Raw genomic sequence first — 13,627 nt, 5'->3', positions numbered from 1 at the left:
TCTCCTATCTCTATCATGGTAGGCCTGATAACAACACATTTTCAACTGCCAGTTTACTGTTAGTTCCCTTCAGTTGGTATAGCCTACATTATCCTTCCATCCGTTTACCTTTTATTTGCCTTCTCTGTCAAATGCTGTCACAGCCCGGATCATTAGTACTAAGACACGTTGGCAAATTAAATCATTACGGAGCGGAGCACAGACCAAAACAAAACAGTTTTAACCCGACTGTCACGCCCTGACCTTAGAGATCCTTTTTATGTCTATATTTTGGCTTGGGGTGGGCATTCTATGTTGTCTATTTCTGTGTGTTTGGCCGGGTGTGGTTCTCAGTCAGAGGCAGCTGTTGATCGTTGTCTCTGATTGAGAACCATACTTAGGTAGCCTTTACCCACCTGTTTTGTGGGTAGTTGTTTTCTGTTTTTTTTGTGTGTCTGCACCAGACAGAACTGTTTCGTTCGTTCTCGTTATTCAGTGTTCAGTTCTATTAAATAATCATGAACACTTACCACGCTGCGCTTTGGTCCACTTCTTCACGCAACGATGACCGTTACACCCGACGACGCATGGCACAAATACTTGGCTGTGCCATCACACAGTTCCATGGTTGGTGCAGGCAATAGATTATGATATATAGCCCACTATTGTACTATTACATTCTCTATATTATAATTATATGTACACTAATGTTCCAACATTACCATGGGTCAAAGAACTGAATGAGGCAATTTTCAGAATGCATCAAAGCACTATTTTATTTTAATTTTTTTAAATATGATTTATAAATACTTTCCTAACCCTTAATAATCTACAAAATCAAGAGTATTTTTTTTAAATATACCAGTTGGTGCTAAAACTGAGACGACTATGCATATATTAACATGGCTTTCACTCATCGATCCCTATATTCTGAACCCGGTCTCTCCATGTCTGTCGACAAAAATTCTAACTAAAAAATTACATTTAAAAAAAGTACACAAATGGTTCATCTGTCTAGCAGTTTATGATGGTTTAAGATAAATGTACTGAACATTGAATATAAATACCACGATAAATATGTTGGCCGGCAAGTTGATGGCATTTCAGGCGTTTAATTACATTTTTACACAGAGCGTGCAAGTGAACAACTCCTGCAAGTCCCGTTAGAAAATTTAATAAATTAAATCTGATGACCAACTACTGAGAATTGCGTAGCGAATGCGTGTTTTTTTTTTTACTAGTATTATCGACTGTAACAAGGAAGTAAAATGTGTTGGTCCGCTAATCTTAGTTGGAAGGTTCTCTTGATCTCTCCTTGAATATCACCCACCATCTTTCGTTAAAGCCGCGGTCATATCATATCTTAGCCCTTCTTCTTCGTTAGGTTCAGCAGCCGCTGGTAACTGGTGACAACGTCTTTGATGTTGCCTGCTGAACAAATAAAAAAACAATAGAAAACCACTCTGCTACAATGTTCCAATATGTGCTGCTGCTCCTGGCATTGACGCATCGGGGGGGGGGGGGGGGGTAATAAATAACATTGAAATGTTTGTTTCTGGTGAATTATGAAGGAAAATACATACATGTCCTGGTAATTTGGTCAATATACCCTAATCACAACCGAAATACCAATATGTTTATTTATTACTTTAAACTGTGTTTCTTACCCGTAATAGTCACCAACACGCTAGTTCTTTAACTACATTTAAATGTTAAAAATCCTTCACCACACTTGGCTAGTACATGGTCTTGAATAACACGTTTCTTATACCCAATTAACTTACAAGGAGTTGGTTACACAATTTAAATACGGTATTAATTCCGAAAATAATATAGTGACAGACAAAATAGAAGTTTTCAATATGGCATCTTGCTCAGCCAATCAGTATAGTATGTCGTGCTCAAGAATCAACTCACTGTCATTCACCGATCAAGTAAAAAAAATATATACATTCAATATCAGTCCGTAACCGCTTGCAACCTTATACAAATATGGGCATACAGTGGTACCGACAGGAGTCAGATCGTCCGTCTCAATTCACTTAAATGCACCAAATACCTGTTTTACACCTGTCACTGCCAGCAATACAATTCTGACATGTTGTTTTCTTATCTATGTAATCCAGCTTCTCCTGGTGGATATGACAAACAGCAACATGGTTCAATCTGCTGTGTCCTTGTTGAGCGCAGCCACGTCTCCTACCTCCTGGGGGCGCTAAAGTTCCTTTCTGGTTCAGAGGAGGAAAAAGATTATGACAAGGAGCAATCTGGCCAGAGCTTCAACATTGGGAAATCAGCTCCACACTTCTAATGCCAGTCCTCTTAGAAGTTCTATAGCCTCTACACTAGAACTGAATGAGTAGTTGAGTGGAGCCTCTACACTAGAACTGAATGAGTAGTTGAGTGGAGCCTCTACACTAGAACTGAATGAGTAGTTGAGTGGAGCCTCTACACTAGAACTGAATGAGAAGTTGAGTGGAGCCTCTACACTAGAACTGAATGAGTAGTTGAGTGGAGCCTCTACACTAGAACTGAATGAGTAGTTGAGTGGAGCCTCTACACTAGAACTGAATGAGTAGTTGAGTGGAGCCTCTACACTAGAACTGAATGAGAAGTTGAGTGGAGCCTCTACACTAGAACTGAATGAGTAATTGAGTGGAGCCTCTACACTAGAACTGAATGAGTAGTTGAGTGGAGCCTCTACACTAGAACTGAATGAGTAGTTGAGTGGAGCCTCTACACTAGAACTGAATGAGTAGTTGAGTGGAGCCTCTACACTAGAACTGAATGAGTAGTTGAGTGGAGCCTCTACACTAGACCTGGTGTCCATAACCACTATTTGGTTTTGATGAAGAGTTGAACATGGGTGGTGCTAGGTTAGCTGACGTTCCAGATGGTTGTTGTTATAATCCACGCTGGGTTAGCTGACGTTCCAGACGGTTGTTGTTTTAATCCACGCTGGGTTAGTTGACGTTCCAGACGGTTGTTGTTTTAATCCACGCTGGGTTAGCTGACGTTCCAGACGGTTGTTGTTTTAATCCACGCTGGGTTAGCTGACGTTCCAGATGGTTGTTGTTATAATCCACGCTGGGTTAGCTGACGTTCCAGACGGTTGTTGTTTTAATCCACGATGGGTTAGCTGACGTTCCAGACGGTTGTTGTTATAATCCACGCTGGGTTAGCTGACGTTCCAGACGGTTGTTGTGTTAATCCACGCTGGGTTAGCTGACGTTCCAGACGGTTGTTGTGTTAATCCACGCTGGGTTAGCTGACGTTCCAGACGGTTGTTGTTTTAATCCACGCTGGGTTAGCTGACGTTCCAGACGGTTGTTGTTATAATCCACGCTGGGTTAGCTGACGTTCCAGACGGTTGTTGTGTTATTCCACGCTGGGTTAGCTAACGTTCCAGACGGTTGTTGTTTTAATCCACGCTGGGTTAGCTGATGTTCCAGGCGGTTGTTATTATAATCCACACTGGGTTAGCTGACGTTCCAGATGGTTGTTGTTATAATCCACGCTGGGTTAGCTGACGTTCCAGATGGTTGTTGTTATAATCCACGCTGGGTTAGCTGACGTTCCAGATGGTTGTTGTTATAATCCATGCTGGGTTAGCTGACGTTCCAGACGGTTGTTGTTATAATCCACGCTGGGTTAGCTGACGTTCCAGACGGTTGTTGTTTTAATCCACGCTGGATTAGCTGACGTTCCAGATGGTTGTTGTTATAATCCACGCTGGTTTAGCTGACGTTCCAGACGGTTGTTGTTATAATCCACGCTGGGTTAGCTGATGTTCCAGACGGTTGTTGTTTTAATCCACGCTGGGTTAGCTGATGTTCCAGGCGGTTGTTGTTTTAATCCACGCTGGGTGAGCTGGCGTTCCAGGCGGTTGTTGTTTTAATCCACACTGGGTTAGCTGATGTTCCAGACGGTTGTTGTTTTAATCCACGCTGGGTTAGTTGACGTTCCAGACGGTTGTTGTTTTAATCCACGCTGGGTTAGCTGACGTTCCAGACGGTTGTTGTTATAATCCACGCTGGGTTAGTTGACGTTCCAGACGGTTGTTGTTTTAATCCACGCTGGGTTAGCTGACGTTCCAGACGGTTGTTGTTATAATCCACGCTGGGTTAGTTGACGTTCCAGACGGTTGTTGTTTTAATCCACGCTGGGTTAGTTGACGTTCCAGACGGTTGTTGTTTTAATCCACGCTGGGTTAGCTGACGTTCCAGACGGTTGTTGTTTTAATCCACACTGGGTTAGCTGACGTTCCAGACGGTTGTTGTTTTAATCCACGCTGGGTTAGCTGACGTTCCAGACGGTTGTTGTTTTAATCCACGCTGGGTTAGCTGACGTTCCAGACGGTTGTTGTTTTAATCCACGCTGGGTTAGCTGACGTTCCAGACGGTTGTTGTTTTAATCCACGCTGGGTTAGCTGACGTTCCAGACGGTTGTTGTTATAATCCACGCTGGGTTAGCTGACGTTCCAGACGGTTGTTGTTTTAATCAACGATGGGTTAGCTGACGTTCAAGATGGTTGTTGTGTTAATCCACGCTGGGTTAGCTGACGTTCCAGACGGTTGTTGTTTTAATCCACGATGGGTTAGCTGACGTTCCAGACGGTTGTTGTGTTAATCCACGCTGGGTTAGCTGACGTTCCAGACGGTTGTTGTTTTAATCCACGCTGGGTTAGCTGACGTTCCAGACGGTTGTTGTTATAATCCACGCTGGGTTAGCTGACGTTCCAGACGGTTGTTGTGTTATTCCACGCTGGGTTAGCTAACGTTCCAGACGGTTGTTGTTTTAATCCACGCTGGGTTAGCTGATGTTCCAGGCGGTTGTTATTATAATCCACACTGGGTTAGCTGACGTTCCAGATGGTTGTTGTTATAATCCACGCTGGGTTAGCTGACGTTCCAGATGGTTGTTGTTATAATCCACGCTGGGTTAGCTGACGTTCCAGATGGTTGTTGTTATAATCCATGCTGGGTTAGCTGACGTTCCAGACGGTTGTTGTTATAATCCACGCTGGGTTAGCTGACGTTCCAGACGGTTGTTGTTTTAATCCACGCTGGATTAGCTGACGTTCCAGATGGTTGTTGTTATAATCCACGCTGGTTTAGCTGACGTTCCAGACGGTTGTTGTTATAATCCACGCTGGGTTAGCTGATGTTCCAGACGGTTGTTGTTTTAATCCACGCTGGGTTAGCTGATGTTCCAGGCGGTTGTTGTTTTAATCCACGCTGGGTGAGCTGACGTTCCAGACGGTTGTTGTTTTAATCCACACTGGGTTAGCTGATGTTCCAGACGGTTGTTGTTTTAATCCACGCTGGGTTAGTTGACGTTCCAGACGGTTGTTGTTTTAATCCACGCTGGGTTAGCTGACGTTCCAGACGGTTGTTGTTATAATCCACGCTGGGTTAGTTGACGTTCCAGACGGTTGTTGTTTTAATCCACGCTGGGTTAGCTGACGTTCCAGACGGTTGTTGTTATAATCCACGCTGGGTTAGGTGACGTTCTAGACGGTTGTTGTTTTAATCCACGCTGGGTTAGTTGACATTCCAGACGGTTGTTGTTTTAATCCACGCTGGGTTAGCTGACGTTCCAGACGGTTGTTGTTTTAATCCAGACTGGGTTAGCTGACGTTCCAGACGGTTGTTGTTTTAATCCACGCTGGGTTAGCTGACGTTCCAGACGGTTGTTGTTTTAATCCACGCTGGGTTAGCTGATGTTCCAGACGGTTGTTGTTATAATCCACGCTGGGTTAGCTGATGTTCCAGACGGTTGTTGTTTTAATCCACGCTGGGTTAGCTGACATTCCAGACGGTTGTTGTTTTAATCCACAATGGGTGAGCTGACGTTCCAGACGGTTGTTGTTTTAATCCACGATGGGTTAGCTGACGTTCCAGACGGTTGTTGTTATAATCCACGCTGGGTTAGCTGACGTTCCAGACGGTTGTTGTTTTAATCCACACTGGGTTAGCTGACGTTCCAGAAGGTTGTTGTTTTAATCCACGCTGGGTTAGCTGACGTTCCAGACGGTTGTTGTTTTAATCCACGCTGGGTTAGCTGACGTTCCAGACGGTTGTTGTTTTAATCCACGCTGGGTTAGCTGACGTTCCAGACGGTTGTTGTTTTAATCCACGCTGGGTTAGCTGACGTTCCAGACGGTTGTTGTTTTAATCCACGCTGGGTTAGCTGACGTTCCAGACGGTTGTTGTTTTAATCCACGCTGGGTTAGCTGACGTTCCAGAAGGTTGTTGTTTTAATCCACGCTGGGTTAGTTGACATTCCAGACGGTTGTTGTTTTAATCCACGCTGGGTTAGCTGACGTTCCAGACGGTTGTTGTTTTAATCCACACTGGGTTAGCTGACGTTCCAGACGGTTGTTGTTTTAATCCACGCTGGGTTAGCTGACGTTCCAGACGGTTGTTGTTTTAATCCACGCTGGATTAGCTGATGTTCCAGACGGTTGTTGTTATAATCCACGCTGGGTTAGCTGATGTTCCAGACGGTTGTTGTTTTAATCCACGCTGGGTTAGCTGACGTTCCAGACGGTTGTTGTTTTAATCCACAATGGGTGAGCTGACGTTCCAGACGGTTGTTGTTTTAATCCACGATGGGTTAGCTGACGTTCCAGACGGTTGTTGTTATAATCCACGCTGGGTTAGCTGACGTTCCAGACGGTTGTTGTTTTAATCCACACTGGGTTAGCTGACGTTCCAGAAGGTTGTTGTTTTAATCCACGCTGGGTTAGCTGACGTTCCAGACGGTTGTTGTTTTAATCCACGCTGGGTTAGCTGACGTTCCAGACGGTTGTTGTTTTAATCCACGCTGGGTTAGCTGACGTTCCAGACGGTTGTTGTTTTAATCCACGCTGGGTTAGCTGACGTTCCAGACGGTTGTTGTTTTAATCCACGCTGGGTTAGCTGACGTTCCAGACGGTTGTTGTTTTAATCCACGCTGGGTTAGCTGACGTTCCAGAAGGTTGTTGTTTTAATCCACGCTGGGTTAGCTGATGTTCCAGACTGTTGTTGTTTTAATCCACGCTGGGTTAGCTGACGTTCCAGACGGTTGTTGTTTTAATCCACACTGGGTAAACTGGCGTTCCTGACGGTTGTTGTTTTAATCCACGCTGGGTGAGCTGACGTCCAGACGGTTGTTGTTTTAATCCACACTGGGTTAGCTGACGTTCCAGAAGGTTGTTGTTTTAATCCACGCTGGGTTAGCTGGCGTTCCAGACGGTTGTTGTTTTAATCCACGCTGGGTTAGCTGACGTTCCAGACGGTTGTTGTTTTAATCCACGCTGGGTTAGCTGGACGTTCCAGAAGGTTGTTGTTTTAATCCACGCTGGGTTAGCTGACGTTCCAGACGGTTGTTGTTTTAATACACGCTGGGTAAACTGACGTTCCAGACGGTTGTTGTTTTAATCCACGCTGGGTAAACTGACGTTCCTGAAGGTTGTTGTTATAATCCACGCTGGGTTAGCTGACGTTCCAGACGGTTGTTGTTTTAATCCACGCTGGGTTAGCTGACGTTCCAGACGGTTGTTGTTTTAATCCACGCTGGGTTAGCTGACGTTCCAGACGGGTGTTGTTTTAATCCACGCTGGGTTAGCTGGACGTTCCAGACGGTTGTTGTTTTAATACACGCTGGGTAAACTGGCGTTCCAGACGGTTGTTGTTTTAATCCACGCTGGGTAAACTGACGTTCCTGAAGGTTGTTGTTATAATCCACGCTGGGTTAGCTGACGTTCCAGACGGTTGTTGTTTTAATCCACGCTGGGTTAGCTGACGTTCCAGACGGTTGTTGTTTTAATCCACGCTGGGTGAGCTGACGTTCCAGACTGTTGTTGTTTTAATCCACGCTGGGTTAGCTGACGTTCCAGACGGTTGTTGTTATAATCCACGCTGGGTTAGCTGACGTTCCAGACGGTTGTTGTTTTAATCCACACTGGGTTAGCTGACGTTCCAGAAGGTTGTTGTTTTAATCCACGATGGGTTAGCTGACGTTCCAGAAGGTTGTTGTTTTAATCCACACTGGGTTAGCTGACGTTCCAGAAGGTTGTTGTTTTAATCCACGCTGGGTTAGCTGACGTTCCAGACGGTTGTTGTTTTAATCCACGCTGGGTTAGCTGACGTTCCAGACGGTTGTTGTTTTAATCCACGCTGGGTTAGCTGACGTTCCAGACAGTTGTTGTTTTAATCCACGCTGGGTTAGCTGACGTTCCAGACGGTTGTTGTTTTAATCCACGCTGGGTTAGCTGACGTTCCAGACGGTTGTTGTTTTAATCCACGCTGGGTTAGCTGACGTTCCAGAAGGTTGTTGTTTTAATCCACGCTGGGTTAGCTGATGTTCCAGACTGTTGTTGTTTTAATCCACGCTGGGTTAGCTGACGTTCCAGACGGTTGTTGTTTTAATCCACACTGGGTAAACTGACGTTCCTGACGGTTGTTGTTTTAATCCACGCTGGGTGAGCTGACGTTCCAGACGGTTGTTGTTTTAATCCACACTGGGTTAGCTGACGTTCCAGAAGGTTGTTGTTTTAATCCACGCTGGGTTAGCTGACGTTCCAGACGGTTGTTGTTTTAATCCACGCTGGGTTAGCTGACGTTCCAGACGGTTGTTGTTTTAATCCACGCTGGGTTAGCTGACGTTCCAGAAGGTTGTTGTTTTAATCCACGCTGGGTTAGCTGACGTTCCAGACGGTTGTTGTTTTAATACACGCTGGGTAAACTGACGTTCCAGACGGTTGTTGTTTTAATCCACGCTGGGTAAACTGACGTTCCTGAAGGTTGTTGTTATAATCCACGCTGGGTTAGCTGACGTTCCAGACGGTTGTTGTTTTAATCCACGCTGGGTTAGCTGACGTTCCAGACGGTTGTTGTTTTAATCCACGCTGGGTTAGCTGACGTTCCAGACGGGTGTTGTTTTAATCCACGCTGGGTTAGCTGACGTTCCAGACGGTTGTTGTTTTAATACACGCTGGGTAAACTGACGTTCCAGACGGTTGTTGTTTTAATCCACGCTGGGTAAACTGACGTTCCTGAAGGTTGTTGTTATAATCCACGCTGGGTTAGCTGACGTTCCAGACGGTTGTTGTTTTAATCCACGCTGGGTTAGCTGACGTTCCAGACGGTTGTTGTTTTAATCCACGCTGGGTGAGCTGGACGTTCCAGACGGTTGTTGTTTTAATCCACGCTGGGTTAGCTGACGTTCCAGACGGTTGTTGTTATAATCCACGCTGGGTTAGCTGACGTTCCAGACGGTTGTTGTTTTAATCCACACTGGGTTAGCTGATGTTCCAGACGGTTGTTGTTTTAATCCACGCTGGGTTAGTTGACGTTCCAGAAGGTTGTTGTTTTAATCCACGCTGGGTTAGCTGATGTTCCAGACGGTTATTGTTTTAATCCACGCTGGGTTAGTTGACGTTCCAGACGGTTGTTGTTTTAATCCACGCTGGGTTAGTTGACGTTCCAGAAGGTTGTTGTTTTAATCCACGCTGGGTTAGTTGACGTTCCAGACGGTTGTTGTTTTAATCCACGATGGGTTAGCTGACGTTCCAGATGGTTGTTGTTATAATCCACACTGGGTTAGCTGATGTTCCAGACGGTTGTTGTTTTAATCCACGCTGGGTTAGTTGACGTTCCAGATGGTTGTTGTTATAATCCACGCTGGGTTAGCTGACGTTCCAGACGGTTATTTTTTTAATCCACGCTGGGTGAGCTGACGTTCCAGACGGTTGTTGTTTTAATCCACGCTGGGTTAGTTGACGTTCCAGACGGTTGTTGTTTTAATCCACGCTGGGTTAGCTGATGTTCCAGACGGTTGTTGTGTTAATCCACGCTGGGTTAGCTGATGTTCCAGACGGTTGTTGTTTTAATCCACGCTGGGTTAGTTGACGTTCCAGAAGGTTGTTGTTTTAATACATGCTGGGTTAGCTGATGTTCCAGACGGTTGTTGTTTTAATCCACGCTGGGTAAACTGACGTTCCAGACGGTTGTTGTTTTAATCCACGCTGGGTTAGCTGATGTTCCAGAAGGTTGTTGTTTTAATACATGCTGGGTTAGCTGACGTTCCAGAAGGTTGTTGTTTTAATCCACGCTGGGTTAGTTGACGTTCCAGACGGTTGTTGTTTTAATCCACGATGGGTTAGCTGACGTTCCAGACGGTTGTTGTTTTAATCCACGCTGGGTTAGCTGACGTTCCAGATGGTTGTTGTTATAATCCACGCTGGTTTAGCTGCGTTCCAGACGGTTGTTGTTATAATCCACGCTGGGTTAGCTGATGTTCCAGACGGTTGTTGTTTTAATCCACGCTGGGTTAGCTGATGTTCCAGGCGGTTGTTGTTTTAATCCACGCTGGGTGAGCTGACGTTCCAGACGGTTGTTGTTTTAATCCACACTGGGTTAGCTGATGTTCCAGACGGTTGTTGTTTTAATCCACGCTGGGTTAGTTGACGTTCCAGACGGTTGTTGTTTTAATCCACGCTGGGTTAGCTGACGTTCCAGACGGTTGTTGTTATAATCCACGCTGGGTTAGTTGACGTTCCAGACGGTTGTTGTTTTAATCCACGCTGGGTTAGCTGACGTTCCAGACGGTTGTTGTTATAATCCACGCTGGGTTAGTTGACGTTCCAGACGGTTGTTGTTTTAATCCACGCTGGGTTAGTTGACATTCCAGACGGTTGTTGTTTTAATCCACGCTGGGTTAGCTGACGTTCCAGACGGTTGTTGTTTTAATCCACACTGGGTTAGCTGACGTTCCAGACGGTTGTTGTTTTAATCCACGCTGGGTTAGCTGACGTTCCAGACGGTTGTTGTTTTAATCCACGCTGGGTTAGCTGATGTTCCAGACGGTTGTTGTTATAATCCACGCTGGGTTAGCTGATGTTCCAGACGGTTGTTGTTTTAATCCACGCTGGGTTAGCTGACGTTCCAGACGGTTGTTGTTTTAATCCACAATGGTTGAGCTGACGTTCCAGACGGTTGTTGTTTTAATCCACGATGGGTTAGCTGACGTTCCAGACGGTTGTTGTTATAATCCACGCTGGGTTAGCTGACGTTCCAGACGGTTGTTGTTTTAATCCACACTGGGTTAGCTGACGTTCCAGAAGGTTGTTGTTTTAATCCACGCTGGGTTAGCTGACGTTCCAGACGGTTGTTGTTTTAATCCATGCTGGGTTAGCTGACGTTCCAGACGGTTGTTGTTTTAATCCACGCTGGGTTAGCTGATGTTCCAGACGGTTGTTGTTTTAATCCACGCTGGGTTAGCTGACGTTCCAGACGGTTGTTGTTTTAATCCACGCTGGGTTAGCTGACGTTCCAGACGGTTGTTGTTTTAATCCACGCTGGGTTAGCTGACGTTCCAGAAGGTTGTTGTTTTAATCCACGCTGGGTTAGCTGATGTTCCAGACTGTTGTTGTTTTAATCCACGCTGGGTTAGCTGACGTTCCAGACGGTTGTTGTTTTAATCCACACTGGGTAAACTGACGTTCCTGACGGTTGTTGTTTTAATCCACGCTGGGTAAACTGACGTTCCTGAAGGTTGTTGTTATAATCCACGCTGGGTTAGCTGACGTTCCAGACGGTTGTTGTTTTAATCCACGCTGGGTTAGCTGACGTTCCAGACGGTTGTTGTTTTAATCCACGCTGGGTGAGCTGACGTTCCAGACGGTTGTTGTTTTAATCCACGCTGGGTTAGCTGACGTTCCAGACGGTTGTTGTTATAATCCACGCTGGGTTAGCTGACGTTCCAGACGGTTGTTGTTTTAATCCACACTGGGTTAGCTGATGTTCCAGACGGTTGTTGTTTTAATCCACGCTGGGTTAGTTGACGTTCCAGACGGTTGTTGTTTTAATCCACGCTGGGTTAGTTGACGTTCCAGAAGGTTGTTGTTTTAATCCACGCTGGGTTAGTTGACGTTCCAGACGGTTGTTGTTTTAATCCACGATGGGTTAGCTGACGTTCCAGATGGTTGTTGTTATAATCCACACTGGGTTAGCTGATGTTCCAGACGGTTGTTGTTTTAATCCACGCTGGGTTAGTTGACGTTCCAGATGGTTGTTGTTATAATCCACGCTGGGTTAGCTGACGTTCCAGACGGTTATTTTTTTAATCCACGCTGGGTGAGCTGACGTTCCAGACGGTTGTTGTTTTAATCCACGCTGGGTTAGTTGACGTTCCAGACGGTTGTTGTTTTAATCCACGCTGGGTTAGCTGACGTTCCAGACGGTTGTTGTTTTAATCCACGCTGGGTTAGCTGATGTTCCAGACGGTTGTTGTGTTAATCCACGCTGGGTTAGCTGATGTTCCAGACGGTTGTTGTTTTAATCCACGCTGGGTTAGTTGACGTTCCAGAAGGTTGTTGTTTTAATACATGCTGGGTTAGCTGATGTTCCAGACGGTTGTTGTTTTAATCCACGCTGGGTAAACTGACGTTCCAGACGGTTGTTGTTTTAATCCACGCTGGGTTAGCTGATGTTCCAGAAGGTTGTTGTTTTAATACATGCTGGGTTAGCTGACGTTCCAGAAGGTTGTTGTTTTAATCCACGCTGGGTTAGTTGACGTTCCAGACGGTTGTTGTTTTAATCCACGATGGGTTAGCTGACGTTCCAGACGGTTGTTGTTTTAATCCACGCTGGGTTAGCTGACGTTCCAGATGGTTGTTGTTATAATCCACGCTGGTTTAGCTGACGTTCCAGACGGTTGTTGTTATAATCCACGCTGGGTTAGCTGATGTTCCAGACGGTTGTTGTTTTAATCCACGCTGGGTTAGCTGATGTTCCAGGCGGTTGTTGTTTTAATCCACGCTGGGTGAGCTGACGTTCCAGACGGTTGTTGTTTTAATCCACACTGGGTTAGCTGATGTTCCAGACGGTTGTTGTTTTAATCCACGCTGGGTTAGTTGACGTTCCAGACAGTTGTTGTTTTAATCCACGCTGGGTTAGCTGACGTTCCAGACGGTTGTTGTTATAATCCACGCTGGGTTAGTTGACGTTCCAGACGGTTGTTGTTTTAATCCACGCTGGGTTAGCTGACGTTCCAGACGGTTGTTGTTATAATCCACGCTGGGTTAGTTGACGTTCCAGACGGTTGTTGTTTTAATCCACGCTGGGTTAGTTGACATTCCAGACGGTTGTTGTTTTAATCCACGCTGGGTTAGCTGACGTTCCAGACGGTTGTTGTTTTAATCCACGCTGGGTTAGCTGACGTTCCAGACGGTTGTTGTTTTAATCCACGCTGGGTTAGCTGACGTTCCAGACGGTTGTTGTTTTAATCCACGCTGGGTTAGCTGATGTTCCAGACGGTTGTTGTTATAATCCACGCTGGGTTAGCTGATGTTCCAGACGGTTGTTGTTTTAATCCACGCTGGGTTAGCTGACGTTCCAGACGGTTGTTGTTTTAATCCACAATGGGTGAGCTGACGTTCCAGACGGTTGTTGTTTTAATCCACGATGGGTTAGCTGACGTTCCAGACGGTTGTTGTTATAATCCACGCTGGGTTAGCTGACGTTCCAGACGGTTGTTGTTTTAATCCACACTGGGTTAGCTGACGTTCCAGAAGGTTGTTGTTTTAATCCACGCTGGGTTAGCTGACGTTCCAGACGGTTGTTGTTTTAATCCACGCTGGGTTAGCTGACGTTCCAGACGG

General features: G+C 45.6%; 1 protein-coding gene across 1 annotated transcript in view; it reads right to left on the bottom strand.

The window, feature by feature from the left end:
* Positions 1 to 731: 731 nt before the first annotated feature.
* zgc:113363 (uncharacterized protein LOC791449 homolog) overlaps positions 732 to 13,627 on the bottom strand; it is a 34,281-nt gene continuing 21,385 nt past the window's right edge. The window contains exon 5 of the mRNA XM_064922012.1: positions 732 to 1,410. Coding sequence (XP_064778084.1) covers positions 1,343 to 1,410 — 68 coding nt within the window. The 3' untranslated portion in view covers positions 732 to 1,342. The remainder of the gene's footprint in view (positions 1,411 to 13,627) is intronic.

The sequence above is a fragment of the Oncorhynchus masou genome, chromosome 18, assembly GCF_036934945.1.
Source record: "Oncorhynchus masou masou isolate Uvic2021 chromosome 18, UVic_Omas_1.1, whole genome shotgun sequence".
In the NCBI taxonomy this organism is placed as follows: domain Eukaryota; kingdom Metazoa; phylum Chordata; class Actinopteri; order Salmoniformes; family Salmonidae; genus Oncorhynchus; species Oncorhynchus masou.
Note: the sequence above shows the minus strand (reverse complement) of the source record. Positions and strands in the feature narration are given on the sequence as shown.